Source organism: Schistocerca americana, chromosome 5 (genome assembly GCF_021461395.2).
Source record: "Schistocerca americana isolate TAMUIC-IGC-003095 chromosome 5, iqSchAmer2.1, whole genome shotgun sequence".
NCBI lineage: Eukaryota > Metazoa > Arthropoda > Insecta > Orthoptera > Acrididae > Schistocerca > Schistocerca americana.
Genome location: NC_060123.1, coordinates 415,228,000 through 415,251,407, shown reverse-complemented (window position 1 = coordinate 415,251,407; position 23,408 = coordinate 415,228,000). Strand labels below are relative to the sequence as shown.

Below are 23,408 nucleotides of genomic sequence, written 5' to 3'. Positions count from 1 at the left end.
AGATATCAACGATAACACTAATGACATGCTATCCTCCGAGAAAACGAGGAAGAATTTCAGGTCTTGTTGAATGTAATGTACAGTCTAAAGCGTATAGACTATGAACTCAGAATAAACTAAGTAAAGATAAATCCTCTGTGAAAACGAGGAAGAATTTCAGGACATGTTGAATGTAATGAACAGTCTAAAGCGTATAGACTATGAACTCGGAATAAACTAAGTAAAGATAAAAAAAATAAGGCAGTTTGTCGTAGTTTTCAAGTAATAAACCAAACCCGTAAGAAGCAGATTACGACAGGCGAGGAGAGCTTGGTTCGCCAGAAGGATTCTGTTAGTAGGAAAGAAACGCTCTTAACATGACAAGAAAATTTCTGAGAAACTGCATCTGGAGCACGACTGTTAAGGAAAGGAATCCTGAATTGGGGAAACCCCAGAAAGAAAAGAATCATGGCCGTTGAGATGTGCTGTATCTATGTTTCCGAAGATTAAGTGGGCCAATGAAATAAGAAATGAGGAATTCTCCGCATAACAGCCGTGGAAAGTAATATGTCTAAAAGTACTAACAAGGTGAACGTTCAGAATAATAGAGTGAACAGTATAGTGCTAAAATTCTATGGGAATATAGAGAATGGAATGTGTGGAATTCTCGCAAGGTATCCAAGAGATCTTGAATGAAACGGGTTCAAATGGCTCTGAGCACTATGGGACTTAACATCTGAGGTCATCAGTCCCCTAGAACTTAGAACTACTTAAACCTAACTAACCTAAGGACATCACACACATCCATGACCGAGGCAGGATTCGAACCTGCGACCGTAGCGGTCGCTCGACTCCAGACTAAAGCGCTTAGAACCGCTCGGCCACACCGGCCGGCTCTTGAATGAAGTTATGAAGGTAGATACTGGCGGAAGTAATGATGTGAGTGTCTGCATAGTTCATTTGGTAGAGCATTTTATCGAGAAAGGCAAAGATTTTGGGTTCGTGTTCCGGTCTGACACATAGTTTTAAATGTTTGAAATATTGGTATTTTTATATAAACTCCTGTGGCCAGAAAATTGCACTATATATTTCATACGATATTTTATTACACATTTCCATCACATTCTTCTGGCTGTAGTAAACCGTATCATATTATAAAAAGATGTATGAACGCTTAAGCCTCCGTCAGGGTACGTAACACTGTACTACTGTCCTGGTGTCCATTGATATGATGAATTTTTATTCGTTCCCTTTTAGGAAGACAGCAGGTACTGAGAGGTATGAATATTACCGAATTATCAGTTTAGTAATTCATGCCTGCAAAATACTAAAGGAATTGTTGACAGAAGATTGGAAAAACGTGGTAAGCCGACCTCGGGGAAGATCAGCTTGGATTCAGGAGAAATGTATGCACAAGCGAAATAATACTGACCCTTTATCTTAGAACACAAAAAGAAGACAATCGAAAGCCAAACCTACGTTTATAGTTCTTGTAGATTTGGAGAAAGCTTGTGACGATGTCGACTGGAATACACTCTCTGAAATTCTGAAGGCAATGGCAATGGCAATAAAATACAGGAAACGAAGGAGTATATACAGCTTGTACAGGAACCAGACGGCAGTTACAAGCGTGCAGAAACATGAAAGAGAAGCAGTGGTTGAGAAGGGAGTGAGATAGAGCCTGTCCGCAATATTATTCAATTCACCAAGTGGTAAAGGAAACCAAGGAACAATACGGAGAACGAATGAAAGTTCAGGGAGAATAAATAAAAAAATTGACGTTTGCCGATGACATTTTAATTCTGTGAGAGACAGCAAAGGATTTGGAAGAGCAGTTGAGTGGAATGGACAGCGTCTTCAAAGGACGATATAAGATGAACGTCAACAAAAGCAAATCAAAGATAATCGAATATAGTCGAATTAAAACAGGTGATGTTGAGGGAAATAGATTAGAGAACGAGACACTAAAACTAATAGATGAGTTCTGCTATTTCGACAGCAAAAAACTGATGATGCCGAAATAGAGAGTATATCAAATGAATACTGCCAATGGAAGGAAAAGCGTTTCTGAAGAAGAGAAATTTCTAAACATCGAATATAGATTTAAGTGTTAAGTAGTCTTCTATGAAGGAATTTGTGTGGAATCTAGCCTTATATGGAAGTGAAATGTGGACGATAAACAATTCAGACGAGAAGAGAATAGAAACTTTTGAAATGTAGTGCAACAGAAAAATGCTGATGATTGGGTATGTAGACTTGCGTACTTATGAGGAAGTACTGAATATAACTGGGGAGAAAAGAAATGTGTGTCATTTCTTGACTAAAAGAACGGATCGATTGATAGGACACATTCTGACACATCAAGGGATCACAAATTTAGTATTGGAGGGAGATAAAGATTTTGAGGGCGACCAAGAGATGAGCACAGTAAACAGGTTCAGAAGGATGTAGGTTGCAGTAGTTATTCTTAGATGAAGATGGTTGTGCAGGATAGCGCAGCAGGAGTACTGCACAAGGTCAGTCGTCAGGCTGAGGACCACAACAACAACAACAACATTTGTAGGGGTGAAGACAGTGGTTAACTTGCGCTGCCCTAGTAGTATTACATACACTCACGACAGCCACTTATCGTAACGTTGGTTCAGCATTTTACAGCGCTATGCGGGCTGAGGGCTAGAAGAATTTTATGGAAATTTATTCCAGATATAAAAGCCTACAAACTTACATATTTTTCTTTATTGCTGCTTCATACTCTTGTTCCTCACAGGCTAGGGTGCGCTGACAACACTCCAACATTCACTCTACAGATGCACATTGCACAAAATAGATAACTTAATTTTTTCTTTAAGGAAACACTGAAGATGAAGTACACTCCTGGAAATGGAAAAAAGAACACATTGACACCGGTGTGTCAGACCCACAATACTTGCTCCGGACACTGCGAGAGGGCTGTACAAGCAATGATCACACGCACGGCACAGCGGACACACCAGGAACCGCGGTGTTGGCCGTCGAAAGGCGCTAGCTGCGCAGCATTTGTGCACCGCCGCCGTCAGTGTCAGCCAGTTTGCCGTGGCATACGGAGCTCCATCGCAGTCTTTAACACTGGTAGCATGCCGCGACAGCGTGGACGTGAACCGTATGTGCAGTTGACGGACTTTGAGCGAGGGCGTATAGTGGGCATGCGGGAGGCCGGGTGGACGTACCGCCGAATTGCTCAACACGTGGGGCGTACATCGATGTTGTCGCCAGTGGTCGGCGGAAGGTGCACGTGCCCGTCGACCTGGGACCGGACCGCAGCGACGCACGGATGCACGCCAAGACCGTAGGACCCTACGCAGTGCCGTAGGGGACCGCACCGCCACTTCCCAGCAAATTAGGGACACTGTTGCTCCTGGGGTATCGGCGAGGACCATTCGCAACCGTCTCCATGAAGCTGGGCTACGGTCCCGCACACCGTTAGGCCGTCTTCCGCTCACGCCCCAACATCGTGCAGCCCGCCTCCAGTGGTGTCGCGACAGGCGTGAATGGAGGGACGAATGGAGACGTGTCGTCTTCAGCGATGAGAGTCGCTTCCGCCTTGGTGCCAATGATGGTCGTATGCGTGTTTGGCGCCGTGCAGGAGAGCGCCACAATCAGGACTGCATACGACCGAGGCACACAGGGCCAACACCCGGCATCATGGTGTGGGGAGCGATCTCCTACACTGGCCATACACCACTGGTGATCGTCGAGGGGACACTGAATAGTGCACGGTACATCCAAACCGTCATCGAACCCATCGTTCTACCATTCCTAGACCGGCAAGGGAACTTGCTGTTCCAAAAGGACAATGCACGTCCGCATGTATCCCGTGCCACCCAACGTGCTCTAGAAGGTGTAAGTCAACTACCCTGGCCAGCAAGATCTCCGGATCTGTCCCCCATTGAGCATGTTTGGGACTGGATGAAGCGTCATCTCACGCGGTCTGCACGTCCAGCACGAACGCTGGTCCAACTGAGGCGCCAGGTGGAAATGGCATGGCAAGCCGTTCCACAGGACTACATCCAGCATCTCTACGATCGTCTCCATGGGAGAATAGCAGCCTGCATTGCTGCGAAAGGTGGATATACACTGTACTAGTGCCGACATTGTGCATGCTCTGTTGCCTGTGTCTATGTGCCTGTGGTTCTGTCAGTGTGATCATGTGATGTATCTGACCCCAGGAATGTGTCAATAAAGTTTCCCCTTCCTGGGACAATGAATTCACGGTGTTCTTATTTCAATTTCCAGAAGTGTATTTACTAAGATGGTGATGATGTACATTATTTCATGATGTATGAGAATGAGATGTGAGTGCTCCTATTAACTATGAGATATGAATTTTGATGGGGATAACATGTCTGCGGATGTTTTGTGTTGGAATATGTCTGTGAGTATGCGGACCGTATGGCAAGTGCAGGGTGTGGGTATCAGATTGCGGGTGAGGTTGCAATGAAGTAGAAGTGAGATTGGAAGGGATCGGAAAAGAAGGTTTTCAGGTGTTGAGATGTGTGGTTTCCACGAGAAACACGGCCGTTCTGAAATTCAGACTGTGACTGACTCAGAATTTGTCGGAGGATTTGAGGAAAAGGTGGATGTTTTTCAGGAGTGCTACGATGAGGCGGACTGTGTCTTTAACTGTGGGAGTAGGACGGAGAGAGTTACTTGCCGTTGTAGCTTCACTGGATCTGAGAAAGTAGGATGTGGGATTGGGTAGATTATACCAGGGGCGACGAAGTGTGCCTGGCTTGGGGATTGGTAGCTATGACGTTAAGGTGCATGATAGATTGAGCTCTGAGGAAAATTTGGCAGAGTTTAGTTTCTTGCATGTTCTGTGTATCAAATTTGCCGCAGCTTACTATAATGTGGCAAGTGGCAGTAGGTTAATAAATACAGTCCATTTTTCTTCCGAATCTACGGCTATATGCAGGCCACTTACTCTATTCCTTCCTCCTTTTATTTTTTATTTTTTCGTGACGTACAACGAAATTTTATGACTGTGACGCAACCAGATACTTACTATCCATTCAGAAATTCGTCTATGACACAGAAGAAATTTTCAAATAGAAATGATTTCAATTTATGTTTAGTTTTGTTATTCGCAATGGAGGTGCTCAAATATTTTTATCTTGACATTGTTTACAGTTTCTGAGCAAGTAAGTTGGAGGCTATTCTTTACCCAGTGTCATATTTAAAAACGCTACTATTATTTTTAAATTGTGCCTGATCCTTCACAACAAACTCTGTAAGAGTGTAAATGTATTTTGAGGCTCATCCTAGCATGCCTAATTTTTTTATGCAGTTGCTTACGTGAAATTCGAGAAAGGGCCCCTGATATTATCTATACGTGAGTCACTTTTGTGTGCAATTAATACTTTGTATCTTTGTGTCGAAATGCTCAAGAAAATTAATGCCCCGTATCACGTCCATTAATTGAAGTAAGCAAAGTAATTTGCTAATGATTTTGTTATCAAAATCAGCAATTACACGGGAGCAAATATTACTGAACTTAATTGTTTGAGAAGATCTATAATATGTGATTTTCGCTTCAAATTCTAATCAAAATGCACACCATGAATGTGAACAATTAGTTTTAAGATTTCCTTTCCTCTGTGCTGTACTGTTACCGCTGCATATCTTATCTTGTACACATTCTTTTCTATGTTAGTCGATAGACCATTTACCGAACACATTGATAATGCTTTCGAGTATTTCGTTTATTGGTGTTATATAGTGGCTGGTATGGTGGACTCAGTTCCTTCAATTTAATGCATTCGCCAGAAATTTACATGAGAAATGATTTCCGAAAATCAGATAGTAATATATAATCTTACACTGAGGCCTTATGTATTTATTCGAATATACAAAGTCGCTTTTGTTATGCGTGTACAGCATGGATGTTTGTCATCACCGCGAAAACCAAAGTAACGTAAGGAAAACAGCCTGAAAATGAGGCCTGTACAAGAAAAGGAAAACTGGTACGCTAATTTTACCCAAGTACGCTCTGGCCAGACGCAAATTTGCGTAATAAAAAAACACTGCTTCTGCTCCATTAGTGCAAGACGAAAGGCCATTTATTTGTGGCAAGGACAGGAGTTGTCCCGGAATTGAACCCTGTGGGACATCGGTAGTAACTTTTTCCCACTCAGCAGAAGATTCATCACGATCCTTTGCTCTCTGTCATGCAAATATTAAGTGACTCCATATCCGCATCCAGTAACGCCTATGGGCTGAAGATTACACGGCGGCCGGTCGGAACCCTTGGGCCTTCATGGCCTGTTCGGGAGGGGGAAATATTAAGTGATTCACTTACTCAGTGTACATCGAAAGTGATGAATTTCATCTTTCTCCAAAAGAATGTTGTGATTTGCTCTGTCAAATGCCTTGGTCGGACCACAAAAGAATGTCACTAGGTGAAATCTTGCCAATCAGGTATTTCAGCATATTGTGAGTGAAATGGTAGGTGGCCGTTCTGGAATTCAGACTGTGACTGACTCAGAATTTGTCGGAGGATTTGAGGAAAAGGTGGATGTTTTTCAGGAGTGCTATGGTGAGGCGGGCTGTGTCTTCAACTGTGGGAGTAGGACGGAGAGAGTTATAGTGGTACATTGGACTGTCGCCCGCTGAGATGAGGACATTGGTTTCAAATTTTGTTGAAAGAGGTCTAACTTTGCAGCTTTTAGAGTATGAAGTTTATCACAAAGCCTGCTCAGCATGGTTGTGGGACACAAGAATGGAGAGTGAAATGCTCTGTGTGTCAACACAGCGGTGCCTATTCGCGGGGTCATATCGTATAGTAGTATTTGCAGACTCTGTGCCTAAGCAGCAGTAGGTGAGTGGGATATGGGGCTGCTGCAGCGCTGCGTGGGCGGAGGGCGTCGAGGAGGCTGGGCGCGGCGCAGCGTGGCACGGCGCGGGACTCACCACGTCTATGATCTGCTGCAGCGTCAGGCCGAACTTGACTTCCAGCGGCTCCGACTCGTTGGCGACGGGCCTCTCCAGCGTGTTGTAGGCGCCCAGCAGCCGGTTCAGCAGCTTCTTCTCGTGGGGCCCCTGCTCCGAACCTGTAACCACAAGCCGATCTGCACTGCTCTGTCCACTCATACGGGACACTCACTTCAGGAATAATTCCTGAGTTATGTTAGATTCCGTGGGAATGATTGTGCCCCACGACGATGATGTAATCTAGGACAGAAAAAAGGTCCACATCGGTCGTAATATCATCTGCCGTTTTTATTGCACTGCAGATCTACACTCCAACTGTCAGCGTAGCTCTCATCAGTGCTATAAATACAAATAATACAAGACTCAGACATAGAAACAGCAGCTAACAGCACACTCATCAAATGCCACGTCACAGTTGTACGCAGTTACAGTTCCACTGTTACATACCATTATACACTGATAAACCAAAACATCATGACAACTGCCCACCGCGAAGTTGAATGGCTCCTGGTGACGTTGCGGGCACGTGACGCGGTAGCAAAAGTGTGTAAACGGATGAACGAAGTAGACACGGATGGGGCATCACCCTAGCAAAGATATGGGCTACAAATGGGGAAATCCATTGAGATAAGAGACTCTGAGAAAGTGCAAATTGTTATTACGCAGAGCCTGTGAACGAGTATCTCGAAAATGACGAAGCTGGTCGAATATTCACGTGCTGCAGTCTTGAGTATGAACGGAAAGTGGTGGAAGAACTGTGGAGCTACCACTAGGCGTTGAAAGGTTGGACGTCCACGACTCTTCACAGAACGTGGGCTTCGGAGGTTGGTTGGTTGGTTGGTTTACAAGAGGGGGGAAGGGACCAAACTACTAGGTCATCCGTCCCTTGTTCCGAATAAAACAATGCCACAAGGGTGAGAATAAAACAAACGAGATTGACAACACAAAACGGAGGGAAAGGCAAAACCACAAGAACGGCCGAAGAGTAACAAACACTTAAATGGACAAAAGGGGAGAAGAAAACTACAGGAACGCAAGAAACAAATAGAAGAGATTAAAACGACGAAACAGATTACCATGACTGGCTGACTATGACAATAAAAAGGGGAAGCCAGCCATTGTGCAACACATTAAAATCTCCATCCTAAAAGCACTAGGGTGGAGGACACAGAGGGACAAAGGATAAGCGCTGAAACTTAGATCAAATGATAAAACCCACCCTTACATTCAAAACCTAAAACTAAATCAGCCGATGAGGCGTAGTCAGATAAAATTAAAGCCAACGAGTCCAGTAACCGAAGACTTCGTCGCAGGGCAGTCAAAGTGAGACAGTGCACCAGAATATGGGCCACTGTCAACCGAGCGTCGCATCGACACTGAGGCAGGTCTTCACGGTGCAAGAGGTAGCTGCGGGTCGCCCAAGCGTGGACAATGCGGAGCCGGCAGAGAAACACAGAGTCCCTGCGAGAGGCCCGCCTGGAGGATGCCACTCATTCGTAGTCTCTTTAATGGCACGCAGTTTGTTGTGCATACTGAGACTATGCCACTCCGTCTCCCAAATCCGAAAAACCTGGAGGCGTAAAAACGAAAGCAGGTCAGTTACTGGAATGCCGATCTCCATAAGCAGTTACCGGGTAGCCTGTTTGGCCAGCCTGTCAGGAAATTTGTTGCCTGGGATTCCGACGTGTCCTGGGGTCCTCACGAACACCACTGAAAGACCAGACCATTCCAGGGCACAGATGGACTCCTGGATGGTCGCTACCAAAGGATGACGAGGGTAGCACTGTTCGATAGCTTGTATGCTGCTCAAGGAGCGGGTACACAGAAGATGTGCTCAAGATGTGCTCAAGAACACGAGATATAGCCACCAGCTCTGCGGTGAAAACACTGCAGCCATCGGGCAAGGAATGGTGTTCAATACGTCCTCCATGGACATACTTGAAGCCGACGTGATCATCTGCCATCGAGCCGTCGATGTCAACCACTTCATGGCCTCGGTACATGTCAAGAATCGAGAGGAATTGACAGCGGAGAGCCGCGGGGTGAACTGAGTCCTTTGGGCCATGTAAAAGGTCCAGGCGTCCTAGGTGTACACCATGGAGGTGTATACGAATGGACTTCGAGTGTAGGTGGTAAAGGCAAGAAGGCAAGAACTTAAGATAGATACTGAAATTGTAATCCCTGATCTGGGCCGTAGTCAGACGAGAGATGTTTTATCATCTGACTGTGGATCAGATCTGGCCCAGGAGCTGTGGCGGGGCAATGTGCAAGGGCACTGAGGAGCTCCCACTCTGTAAATGGGGCGTTATAGGGTTCACTGTGGCGTGTAGTGAACGAGAGGACTCTCCCTTCCATCCACCGTTTGAGAGTGCGAAAGGTTGGGGGGTAATTCTCCGATGCAGAAGCTTGAGCATAGTGCTGATAAAAGTGCTCGGCAATTGCATTTGCGTCGGTAGATGACACGCTATTCATGTTAACACTGGGAACACCTGTTGGGGTCTGGTACCCAAAAACTCGTTTGATCTTTGCCCAGACTTGGGAAGGTGACGTATGGCACCCATTGGTCGAGATGTATCTCTCCCAACACTCCTATTTCTGTCTTTTGATAAGCTGGTGAACACGGGCAGGGAGCTGTTTAAAGGCTGTGAGGTGCTCCAGAGAAGGGTGTTGCTTAGGCCGCTGTAGAGATCGCCGACGCTCCTTAATTGCCTCAGCGACTTCTGGCGACCGCCAAGGAACTGCCTTTCGCTGGGGGCACCCTAAAGAACTAGGGATCACGTTTTACGCCGCAGAAACGATCCTTGTAGTTACCTGCTCAACCACCACATCGATGTTACCATGTGGGAGAGAGTCAACGGTGACAGCAGAGGTGAAAGCGTCCCAGTCTGGCTTGTTTAAAGCCCATCTGGGCAGGCGTCCGTGGATCCGACGCCGGGGCAGTGACAGGAAGATGGGGAAGTGGTCAATACCACACAGGTCGTCATGTGCTCTCCAGCGGATAATGGCAGAAAGCCAGGACAGCAGACCGAGAGATCAATGGCTGAGTATGTGCCATGTGCCACACTGAAATGCGTGGGGGCTCCTGTTTTTAGGAGGCAAAGTTCGAGATGTGAAAGCAAATTTTCGACATCTCTGCCTCGGTCTGTAAGCACAGTGCCGCCCGACAATGGGTTATGAGCGTTAAAATCTCCAAGAAATAGGAAAGGCTTAAGTAGTTGATCAATCAGTGCAGCCAATGCGTTCTGCGTTACTGCACCATCTGGAGGAAGATAAACTTTGCAGACAGCTATTTCCTGCATGTCCTTATCCTGACAGCCACAGCTTCAAGAGGCGTTTCAAGGGGCACAGGTTCACTGCATACTGCGTTCAGGATGTAGCTACAAACTCCACCTTACACTGTATTATAGTCACTACGGTTTTTGTAATATCCCCTATGGCCACAGAGGGCAGGGGTCCGCGTTTCTGGACACCGGGTTTCCTGAAGGCAACGCAGAAAGCAGGTGTAAAGCTTAAGACTTGCCATAGCTAAGCCAGGTGGTGGAAAAAACCACTGCAATTCCACTGGAGGATGACGTTCTACATCTACAACTATACCCCGCAAGTCACCTGACGGTGTGTGGCGGAGGGTACCTTGAGTATTTCTATCGGTTCTTCCTTCTATTCCAGGCTCGTATTGTTCGTCGAAAGAAAGATTGTCGGTATGCCTCTGTGTGGGCTATAATCTCTCTGATTTTATCCTCATGGTCTCTTCGCGAGATGTACGTAGGAGGGAGCAATATACTGCTTGACTCCTCGGTGAAGGTATGTTCTCGAATCTTCAACAAAAGCCCATTCCAAGGTACTCAGCGTCTCTCTTGCAGAGTCTTCCACTGGAGTCTATTTATCATCTCCGTAATGCTTTCGCGATTACTAAATGAGCCTGTAACGAAGCGCGCTGCTCTCCATTGGATCTTCTCCATCTCTTCTATCAAACCTGTCTGGTGCGAATCCCACACCGGTGAGCAGTATTCAAGCAGTGAGCGAACAAGTGTACTTAAACCTACTTCCTTTGTTTTCGGACTGCATTTTCTTACGATTCTTCCAATGAATCTCAGTCTGGCATTTGCTTTACCGACGATTAATTTTATATGGTCATTCCATTTTAGATCACTCCTAATGCCTACTACCAGATAATTTATGGAATTAACTGCTTCCAGTTGCTGACCTCCTATATTGTGGGAAATTGATAAAAGATCTTTCTTTCTATGTGTTCGCAGCACATTACACTTGTCTACATTGAGGTGAAATTGCCATTCCTTACACCATGCGTCAATTCGTTGCAGATCCTCCTGCATTTCAGAACAATTTTTCATTGTTACAAACTCTCAATATACTACAGCATCATCCGCAAAAAACCTCAGTGAACTTCCGATGTTATCCACAAGGTCATTTATACATATTGTGAATAGCAACGGTCCTACAACACTACCCTGCGGCACACCTGAAATCAGTCTTACTTCATTATCGTGAGGCTGGGAAGGCATGAAGCCTGCAAGGAGGCAGGTTATGCCTCAGGGTCACCTGCTGCCACCGATTGAGTATTTGTAGCCATTTCTATGCTGGATGAGGCATCAGTGAGATCCAGGTCCGCAGGGGACGCTAAGATCTCAGCTGCATCCTCAGATGCAGAATTGATAGGGAGTGGTTGTGTTGGGGCCACAAGAGGGTACTGTTTCTTAGCAGACTTCTTCTTAGTTTGCTTGCTCTCTCGCTTCTCTTTAGGGGCTTGCTGGGAAGGTTTCTCCAAAGCAGCTTCAGGCATGGAGGTAGACTGTGAAGCTCTTCGTCCAGCAGGCTTGGCTCCTTGAGCCACTGGCAAGTGTCCGCCATGGCATTAGTGGAGACCTTGGGAGAGAGGGTCCCAAGGGATCCCTTCCAGATGAGCCGGAGAAGGCTGTTGCTTCTCCAGCAGGGGGGAGGGGACCGATATCCCCTGTGTTTGGGGGGGGGGGGGAGCTTGCTCCCAAAGTAGGTGCTTTGGGAGCAACGGAGGAAGATTTGCCCCCTACCACCAAGGGGGTAGATGCATTCTGGTGGCCCAGAGGGCCCACTGTTCGTGGCATAGAGTGAGGAACCACTGGCACTTGGGACAGCGATGGTGAAATAGCTGCAGCACGTTCCGACATCAACCAAATGGGGTGTAATATTTCAGATTTACTTTTAGACTCTATGTAATTCAACTGGTCCAGGGTCTTGTACTCCATGATTTTCCGTTCCTTTTGGAGTACTGGGCAGTCTGGCGAGCAGGGGGAGAGGTGCTCTCCATAGCTGATGCAAGTGGGAGGAGGTACACATGGAGTACCTGGGTGCAGTGGACGTCCGCAGTCTTGACATGTGGCGCTGGAAGTGCAGGGGGAAGACATGTGCCAGAATTTCCAGCACTTAAAGCACCGCATAGGGGGAGGGATGTATGGTTTAATGTCACAGTGGTAAACCAACACCTTCACCTTTTCAGGCAATGAATCATCCTCAAAGGCCAAGATGAAGGCACTGGTAGCAACCCTGTTGTTTCTGGGTCCCCTGTAAATGCGCCGGATGAAATGAACACCCCACCGTTCTAAATTGGCACGGAGCTCGTCGTCAGACTGCAAGAAAAGATCGCGATGGAAAATGGTCCCCTGGACCATGTTGAGGAGTCACTGAAACAGGAATATCACCCAGCTTGTCACAGGCGAGTAACGCTTGGGATTGGGCTGGGGATGCTGTCTGAATCAAGACTGCGCCGTTTCGCATCTTGGACAGCGCTGCGACTTCTCCAAATTTATCCTCAAGGGGTTCAAAGAAAAACTGAGGCTTCGTAGGTAGAAAGGAGTGCCCATCAGTTCTGCTACAGACTTAAAAGTGTTCAGAAGCCCTACATTCCTCCCTTGGTGTAGCACCGTACGGTCACCAGCAAGAGATGACTTAGTCCGCTTCATTGCGGGTCATCCACCCTGATGCCACCCACTCGGATCAGGGGCTCTCCCCATAGGCGCCACCTAGCCACAGCAAAGGCTATGGGGCATGATAGCCGTTGCTGGGAGTCCTGATGCCCCAAGAAGACGGACATCTATTCCTTGGCATACATGACAGCTCAGTCATCAACAGTGCAGTCCCTGTGCTGTCACGGGGCCACCACCAAATGGGTACATGCCAGCCCCACCACAACGGATACGGGTACCGTGCTGGATATTGGGTGCAGAGAAATCCAATATTGCATTGGGGGCGAAAGAGGGCAGGAGACAACGGAAGAAGATGACAGACTCCGGAAAGTGTCCTCGCCCAAATAGTTGAATCACAAGTGGAGACGCAAAGCCATGACAAGAGATTCAGGGGATCGAATCTAAGGGCACTATGGATACCTCATCCACCACGTAAGGTATCCTTCCCCATATGGCCCGCACTTCTGTAGAATTTTGAAAGTGGCGGGTTAAATCATAGAAAGGGACCTGAATTCATAGGGCCGAAAAGTGTGAGACTCATTTTAGTCGCCTCTTACGATAGGCAGGAATATCTCGGGCTTATTCTAACTCCCTGACCCGCAGGGGGGAGGGGGGCTTCAGAGGCTTGTCTGCCGTGAAAAGTAGAGTAGATGGTGATGTGTGTCGTCTCTGACGAAACAGCACAGTGCTGGTGCAGGTACAAGTGTGTCTGACCACACTGTTCATTGTAGATTGTTGAACATGGACTTGCGCAGCAGACCACGTCTGTGTGTTCGCCCAGCAACATCATCTGTTTCGACTGCAGTGGGCACGGGACCAACGGGATTTTTACTACACTAGGTCGCTGCTCGTCTCCACAAACACCGTCATCGAGGAGAACCGCGGCGCGAAACGTGCAGCGTGCCACGGATGCAGGTTGGTGTGAGCAGTATTATGCTACGGGAAGCATTCTCCTGTGTTTGCATGGGACATGCGGTAGTAACTGAATATGCGATAACAGCTGCGGATCACCTGTATCCCGTTATGCTTGATGTCTTGCCCGAAGGCAAGCAGTATAGCTGTCCGTGTCTCGGAGCCAGAACGGTGCAACAATGGTTTGAGGACCATTTTAGTGAACTCACATTGATATCTCGGCGACGAAATTTGCCTGATGAAAATCCTATAGAAGCCATCTATATCGCTATCGGGCGCCATCAACGCGAACGCCGACCAACGGCCCGTTGTTTACGCGAATTACATGACCTGTGCGTAGGCATCTAATGCCACATATCTCCACAAACCTACACACAGACTGCCGGATCCGTGATACACAAGATCAATGACGTGTTTCGTTTGAGAGACGGACAAACAAGCTATTAAGCAGGTGGTCATTATGTTTTGGCTCATCAGTGTAAGTAGTAAGTAGTAAGTAGACTGAATGTAATTATAGCGACACATTTCATTCTAAGTCAGGCATGTACAAGCATTAGTCCAATTGACGCCGCTGTTTACAAATCTATATAGCTAACCTCATTTTTCGTCATACTGGATAGCCAATGCCCTCAATTTGTGGCCCATATGTCAAATAACAGGTTAAATAAAAAACTTTTACACATAAATATACAAAGAATTCTAATCGTAAAAGAGCTTAACCTTTTCTTTTACATGTGATCAATAAATATAGTGCTTGTCTGTCCAATATGACGTAAACGGAGATCAACTGGCTCTGAGCACTGTGGGACTTAACTTCTGAGGTCATCAGTCCCCTAGAACTTAGAACTATTTAAGCCTAACTAACCTAAGGACATCACACACATCCATGCCCGAGGCAGGATTATTACCTGCGACCGTAGCGGTCACACGGTCCTGACTGTAGCGCCTAGAACCGCTCGGCCATCTCGGACGGCCACGGAGATTAGCTGTATGGCTCCTTAAACAGTGGTCTGAGTTGGACTAATGCTTCTACAATTCTGAGTTAGACTGGAATGTGTGTCTTTGTAATTACGTTAAGTCTAAACTGCTGCTTATAACGGTTTTCAGTAGTGGAACTGTAGTTGTGTAGCACTGTGACATGACGTCTGTCCGACGTGCTGTTTTAGTGTCTGGTTCTCTATGTATAGCAATTATGTTAAAAATCCAGATCTGCAATGCAATAAATAAGACAGATGCTGAAATTCGTTCTGTCCTGTTTTCTCTGAGTATTTTGAGAATTTTAATAAATGTGACTCGTCGCTTCTAGTGTCTGATTACAGAGTAATGATATGGGAGGCGACTTAAACAACTAAGTTAGTCATTATTACGGCAGACCAAGTAAGTTTCATTTAACGCTGCAAAACGCTTCGAGAGTGACACAGCTTCATGACGCTGTATTTCAGCATAGTCACCAAGACTCTTCAAACAGCGATAGAAACGTTCTACCAATTGTTCACTTCCTCGACAATAGAAATCCTCTGATTTGTCATGGAGCCATTCGAGAACCGCTTTGCGAACGTCCTCATCGTTCTAAAACGTCCCAAAACGAACTTTCAGCTTCCTGAAAAGATGGAAGTGGCTTCGTACAGGATATGGATTTGCCGATCAGTGTCTTCCACGTCTGTGCGTCGTAGGACAAATCGTTGGCGCCATTTCACTATGGCTGGATGCGACATTACATCTGGTCAATGTACTGCCAGAATTTTACTGTGAATCTGTGTGCAATTTAGACGTTTGGCTACAAGAATCGTACTGTCCCGTGTAATTCAACTTCGGGTACGTTACCAGGTGTCACACCATTTTAATCGCGTACTATGGTAGATCTGCTATCTGTACTCAGTGGGCCGCCCGGAGTGGCCGTGCGGTTAAAGGCGCTACAGTCCGGAACCGCGTGACCGCTACGGTCGCAGGTTCGAATCCTGCCTCGGGCATGGATGTGTGTGATGTCCTTAGGTTAGTTAGGTTTAAGTAGTTCTAAGTTCTAGGGGACTGATGACCACAGCAGTTAAGTCCCATAGTGCTAAGAGCCATTTGAAACATTTTTTTGTACTCAGTGGCGACTGTTGTGCAAGAGCACAAGAGCACGTGAACACCCTAACTTTTGACATCCTGTGGATTTACTGCTTATTTTTCTTTGAATGCTGTTAAAAGTAATGACACGACAATCCCTGTAATGGACTGGCTTGCACCGACTCCTGACGTGAATCCTGTAAAAGACCTTTGGAATGTTTTGGAACGCCGACTTCGTGCCAGGCCTCACCGACCGACATCGATGCCTCTCCTCGGTGCATCACTCCGTGAAGAATGGGTTGTCATTCCCCAAGAAACCTTCCAGCATCTGATTGAACGTATGCCTGCGATAATGGAAGCTGTCATCAAGGCTAAGGGTGGGCCAACACCATATCGAATTCAAGCATTACCGATGGAGGGCGCCACGAACTTGTAAGTCATTTTCAGCCAGCTGTCCGGATACTTTTGATCACATAGTGTAATTGGTGGTGACTTCAGTCTACCCTCGACATGTTGCCGAAATTACGCGTTTAAAGTCGATGGTAAGCATAAATCGTCGTTCGAAATCGTACTGAATGATTTCTCTGAAAATTATTATGACAACTGGTTCAAGAGACCGCTCGAAGTGTAAATGGATGTGTTAACGTACTTAACGTGTTAACGTACTTAACCTCATAGCAACAAATAATCATCAGAAAATAGGGAGCATCATAACGTGAGACGAAACTCCTCTGCTATAGTTTTCGGCTTCCCAGTATTTTATAAACAATAACAGTGATAATATGATAGCGTATCAAGGACGCAGTGAGTGGATAGTAATTTCAGATCCATAAATAAGCTGAGACCCATTTAATTTCACTCCTCATTACATACTGCTTGCTAATGTAATTGCAGTGATTTAATTAGTTCACTTAAACACTTTGTTAGTTGTGCAATATTGTTGACTGAAGAAGTTGATAATGTACAGGCTTACATATTTAGTGAGTGGTAGGGAACATATTTGGGCAAATTAACGCTCGTCATTTGAAAGTACGTATCTCCGACTTTTTGTAACATACTTAAAATTGTGTGAACTAATTATCTCCCGAATTAATTAACATTAAAGCTTTAGACTATTGCTAACTTCAATAACAAATCGTGTCAAAATTACTCTCAGATTCTGAACTTGGGAATTATACTTTCATTGATACATATTTTGTGTTCCATTTGACGTGCAGCATTTGTTAATTAACTTATTAACTAGAAACTTCAGTATTTTAAGGGTCATAAAATATTTTATTTAAGATGGCTGCCGTCAGTAATGAGTAATGCAAATCATATTGTTCATAGACGAAACCGTATGTAGATCTACCATATCTGACGTCAGGCAGTCTGAGGCTGAGAGTAAGGTGAGCAACACCTTTTTCTCTTGACGAGACCAATGTGCCGTTGTCCGACAACTAACACTGAAATATTCGCATATATTGCGTACAGTTCGTTTTTTTAACGCGTGGTTTCAATTCATGACGATTGTGATAGTAACTACTAATTAATTCCGAGTGAGAACATATTAGAGGAACACCTTGATTATTGACTACTATGAACAATAAGTGGTTAACAGGGCAATGTTGATGGTCTTACTGATTATTTTTGAGTACTACCTTAATTGCTTAAGAGTTCCTTACATTTTTGCCACGTGTGAATCTTTTGAACAACTGGGCTGTGTTGTGTAATTATTGGACTAGGATAATTTAACAATCTAGCAGGCAACAGTCTGCTTTCCTTTAATTCGAACTATATGTGAGACACGAAACTGGCCGTATCAGAGAATACTTTGCACCAAGAGTGCATTTAAAGTGTTTCAAGTCTAACTTTGGTGTCGACCACAATATTGATATAGACTCTTAATAGAACTAACATGTTTGAGCCAGTTTTGCAGCCAGTGCAGCTACCGAGAAGAACGGAAGAGGCTTATGCAGAAGGAAGCTAGTTTGTTCCACTCCAACACAGGAATTAATGACCACAAGATCGTTGTAGCGAGACTTAATACTGTAACATCCAAATCGGGCAAAATAAACGCAAAATATCTCTATTTTAAAATGCTGATAAAAATTCGCTTGACGACTGCCTAAGAGTCTTCTTCCCGAACTATGTGAGCATAGACCGAATGTGGCTAAAATTCAAAGAAATGATATCAACAGCAATTGAGTGATATATAACTGATAAAATAAAAAGGGATGCTACTGATCCCCCAAGGTAATTAAAACAGATCAGAAAACTGTTCCAAGAGCAACGAAGAAAACATGTCAAATTTAAAAGTACACAAAATCACGAAGATCGACTCTGTTTTGCCGAAGCTCGGAACTGAGAGCGGATGCTATTAATAGTTTCCACAACGAAACTCTGTCTCAAAATCTGGAAGAAAATCCGAGGAGACTCTGGTCATATGTGGAGTACGCCAGCAGTAAGACATTACCTATTCCTTCATAGCGCGATAGCAGCGATAATAATACCGATGGCAATGCTACTAAAACAAAGTTACTGTACATGATTTTCCGAAATTTCTTCACCAAAGAAGACGAAGTAAATATCCCAGAATCTGAATCAAGAACAGCATGAGTAACTTACAATGGAACCGCGCCTATTCGTCATCACCGATTTCCTCCAAATTTATCTTATAAATGAAAATGGCTGAAATGGAAGTTGTGGATCGCCAAGTGTTTAGAAAAAAATAGCATTTCTGTCTTGAGTCAAGTGAGGCATGAGTCATTTACGTGTGCGTGTACCACAGGCAGCTGTTGGCATAGCGGAAAAAGTGCAGAACGATAATCCAGCGGTCAGGGGTTCGAGCCACTTTGCGAAAACTTTTATAGTTTTCAACTTCTACGTTACTCACACTGAAAACAAACCGAAATAATGCACAGTGTATTGTATTTATTAGTATTTTCATAGAAGGAAAGGCAAAGGAAAACTTGGGATAGTAAATAAATTTCCAGGAAGATATTGTAAGGCATACTCGCGAACTTCGTGCGTAAAACGAGATACTTTTATTATTTTATAGTTGATGATTCACGCATGCTAGAGTAATAGCCATCACAAAAACAGGAGGAGTCGTAATTTTCTCAGTGTCTTGTTCACGCTATAAACGCCACATTTTTATAATTACATGGTTGTTTTATAGTTTCTATATAAAAACAAATTTTGATTTACTTTCATAAAATCTTCTCTCTGACAGTACAGCACGGCAGCAAAGCACGCGTAACGCATCATTTTGCTAAATATTGGTGAGGATAGGTGGCGATACACAATGAAATGTATTTTGGTGGTCTTCTCGAGGTTTAATTTCTTTTTCTCTCTCGAGGAGGCAAGAGAAGTTTTGAAGCTTTCCATTTAAATTATTTATCTAACAATAGAGTTTGGCGTGACAGGATCACACTGTCGGAGAGCATTTGGAAATAAATGGCTTTAACACTACATGATGGCAATCCTTCTTCATTCTGAAGAGTCTCATCGTATGGTTATGGATTTGCTTATCCTCCCAACGAGTCAATTAACAGAAGAAATTGGTTCTCTGGCATATGGGATTTCATCACATGAAATACGCTATATTGGGCCTCATCGCGGTTTATTTGCAGCTAAATTAACGTAAAAATTGAAAATACAAGAAAGAAACAGTTTTCCGCTAAGGACTCGACCGCACGACCCACGGATTGCCGTTCTGTTCTCTTTCCCACTGGGCCATTCACTTACCTGAAAATTATGCCAATCTAAATGGCACATACATCGCCCTACCCGCGCCAAAAATTCTTCAAAACGCTTGGCCGTATGTAGCTCTCACTTCTATCGCTGTCATTTCTGGTCAAGCCCTGTGTATACCATAAATTTTGACGAAATCGGCGATGATAAGCAGACACGATCCCCTTGTTAGATGCAGAAACCCTCGGTATAGCGAAGCAGCTTGCATTATTTAATGAAGTCAAAGTCTCCAGTCCATACTGTTTACTAGTTTGGTTCTTTTGAGAGTATCCAGATAAAACAGGTCCATGCTTAGCAGTCAATACAACCGCTCGCTCGATGAAAGAGCCGTACATAAAGACTGCAAAGTTGTACAAGTCACGCCAATACTGAAGAAAGGAAATAGGATTAATCCACAGAATTAGAGAACCAAATCAATGATGTCGTTTTCAGTAGGATTTAGGAACATATGACGTCTGTTCAGAAAATTCCGTTACTTTTTGCACACAATTTTTCTACGCTTACCTTTTATTTATTGTACGAGGGCTGTCCAGAAAGTAAGTTACGATCGGTCGCTAAATGGAAACGACTATGAAAATCCGCTAAAGCTTTGCAAAGATGTCTTGGGCAGTGTCTCTAGTATGACTCTAGGTAGAATTATGTCGCTCTTTTCATTCCTGAGCTCTTAGTGAGCGCTTAAAGATGTTATAGAAAATAGTGTCTCTCACCAAGTACGAGGGCCTGGTGAGAATTTTCCCCTGAAACTATGCAACCAACATTACATAACTGTCGTGCGGTTTCTTCTTCAAGACAATTCTCAGCCTCATTCTGCAGGGGCAACGAAGATGTTCCTGCATCGCTTCAATTGGAAATGTTTGGTTACGCACAATACAGCCCGTAATTGTCTCCCACTGAGTTTCAACTCTGCTCAAACGAACTGCTGGCTATGAAGACTACATTTTGGCACAGACAACGAGCTTTAGGCCAGCGTAGAGAATTGGCGGAAAGCACTGGCGGCTGCCTTCTATGATGAGGGTATTGGAAAGTTGGTACAACGCTACGACGAATGTCTGAGTCAGAACGGCGACTACGTAGAGAAGTAGCTGAAAGGTGTAGCTAACTGTTACAAATGAAACATTTCTGATTTTCACTGTGATTTTCATTTCAAGATCAATCGTAACTTACTTTCTGGACAGCCCTCGTACATAGCCTCCTTCGAAACACTCTCTTCCGCAACTGATACTCCGCTTCCAAGGCCGTTTCCACTTCCGGAATTAGTACCCCTCTTGCTGTATCGCCCGAAGCGCCCTCTGCGAATTTTCTTTTATCTATCGTTGCAGATCGTCGTGCTTTCAACGGGGGTTTCAACTATGGAAATAAAAGGAAGTCCGTCTGGAGAGTACGGACGATGAGGCAGCACAGTGATTTCGTTTTTTGTGCAGTAGTTCCTCTCCAACAGGGATGAATATAGGGGTGTTATTCTAATGCAAGATGGTTCAAATGGCTCTGAGTACTATGAGTACTATGGGACTTAACATCTGAGGTCATCAGTCCCCTAGAACTTAGAACTACTTAAACCTAACTAACCTAAAGACATCACACACATCCAAGCCCGAGGCAGGATTCGAACCTGCGACCGTAGCGGTCACGCGGTTCCAGATTGAAGCGCCTAGAACCGCTCGGCCATACCGGCCTGCCCTAATGCAAGAACCATGAATTGTCTCGCCACGTTTCAGGCGGTTTCCTTCTCACATTTTTTCCCATAGATTAACAGTTTGCCCTGTGGCACGAGTTCATGATGAACTAATCCTTCAAAGTCAAAGAAAACTACCAGCATGGTTTTGACATTTGACCTAACGGGCATTTTTTTTGTCTTGAAAAACCTTTCCCGACCCATTGTGGAACAACCTTGGTCTCAACATCATAACTGTAGACTCACGTCTCATCATCAGTTGTCATTCCCTTAACATCTGGTTCTCATTTTCCCGATCAAAAAGCTCTACAAAGATTGCGAGGCGAAGTTTTTCCGCTCTTGACTCATGAGCCGTAGGACGAACTTAGCGGCAACACCGTGCATTGCAAGATGCTGGGTCAAGCTGTCACGACATGAGTCAACGGAAATGTTACATTCTTCTACAATCTCTCGGACAGCCAGTCTTCGATCAGTACGTACAATTTCGTTGGCGTTCCTCACCTGAGCGTTGTCGGTAGACGTCCTGAACGAGGGTCATCTTTAACTTACGTTCGGCCACTTTTAAACCGTGTTAAACATTCGTAATACCGACTACGGCTTAAGCACTCATCACCGTAGGCTTCCTGCATCATTTGGTGTGTCTCTGTAAAGGTTTTTCTCGAGTTTTTTTGTAAAATTTAATGCAGAGGCGTTGCTCCTCTAACTCTTCCGTCTCGAAACTCCCGAACCACGCACACAACATTCTATTCAATACAGCACTGAACAATAAGTAAAAGACTTACAACAAAGAAAATTCTGGCAGTTGTACATTAAACACAGGTGTGTGCAGGGATGCCAACGGCATTTTGCTGCAACGCACCATTGGCGCGAAATTACGAATATTTTTGAAAATACCTCGTATACCTTATTCGAACATTATGGATTCCCTCTACGAAAACGATTTATTTGACCAATAGTCAGCTCGGATGCAGAAAATATTGGTCTCGTAAAAGAAAACTATCTTTTTATTCACGCGAAGTAACAAGTGCTATGGTTCAAATGGCTCTAAACACTATGGGAGGTCATCAGTCCCCTAGACTTAGAACTACTTAAACCTAACTAACCTAACGACAGCACACACATCCATGCCCGAGGCAGGATTCGAACCTGCGACTGTAACAGCCGCTTGATTCCGGACTGAAGTGCCTAGCTCCGCTCGACCACAGTGGCAGGCCAAGTGCTATGGACGGGGGATCCCAAACTGATTCTATATTTTTAGATTTCCAAAAGGCTTTTGACACCGTTCCGTCACAATCGACTTCTAATAAAATTGCGTAAAAATTGAGTAATATCTCAGTTGTACGACTGGAATCGTGATTTTCGGCCAGAAAGGTCACATTTCGTAACAACTGACAGAAAGGCATCGGACAAAACAGACGTGATACCTTGCGTTTCCCAGGAAAGTGTTACAGGCCCTCTGCTGTTCCGAAGCCATAGAAATGATTTAGGAGACAATATGAGTAGCCCCCTTAATTTTCAGTTGATTCTGCCATTTACCGTCTCAAAGTTATCAGAAGTTCGAAGCAAACTGAGAAATTACTTAGGCAAGACATCTGGATGGTGCGAAAAGCGGGGATTGAATCTAAACAGTGAAAAGTGTCAGGTCATCCACGCGAGTACTAAAAGGAATCCACTGAATTTCGATTGTGCGATAAAGCACCCTGATCTATAAGCTGTAAATTCAACTAAATACTTATCGATTACACTTGCGAATAATATAATGTTGTGAGGAAAGAGAAACAAAGACTGCGTTTTATTGACAGAACTCTTATAAGATGCAACAGGTCAGCTAAGGAGACTACCTAAACTACGGTTGTTCGTCCTGTTTCGGAGTACTGTTGCAAGGTGTGGGATCCGTACCATATAGGTTTAACGGAGGACATCGAAAAAGCCAAATAAGGGCAGCTCGTTTCATTATTATCAGGAAATAGGGGAGAGAGTGTCAAGGATATGGTAAGGGAGTTGGTGCAGCAATTATTAACGCAAATTCACGGAACTTCATCCCCCGAATGCGAAAATATAGGAAAAAAATGATCGTCACAATAAAATAAGAGAAACTGGAGCTCGCTAGGGATTTTTTCCGCGCGCAGTTCGAG

General features: G+C 44.7%; 1 protein-coding gene across 1 annotated transcript in view; it reads right to left on the bottom strand.

The window, feature by feature from the left end:
* LOC124616408 (neuronal acetylcholine receptor subunit alpha-7-like) overlaps positions 1-7,104 on the bottom strand; it is a 330,693-nt gene extending 323,589 nt beyond the window's left edge. Inside the window, exon 1 of the mRNA XM_047144712.1 lies at positions 6,925-7,104. Coding sequence (XP_047000668.1) covers positions 6,925-7,104 — 180 coding nt within the window. The remainder of the gene's footprint in view (positions 1-6,924) is intronic.
* Between the last annotated feature and the right edge of the window lie 16,304 nt (positions 7,105-23,408).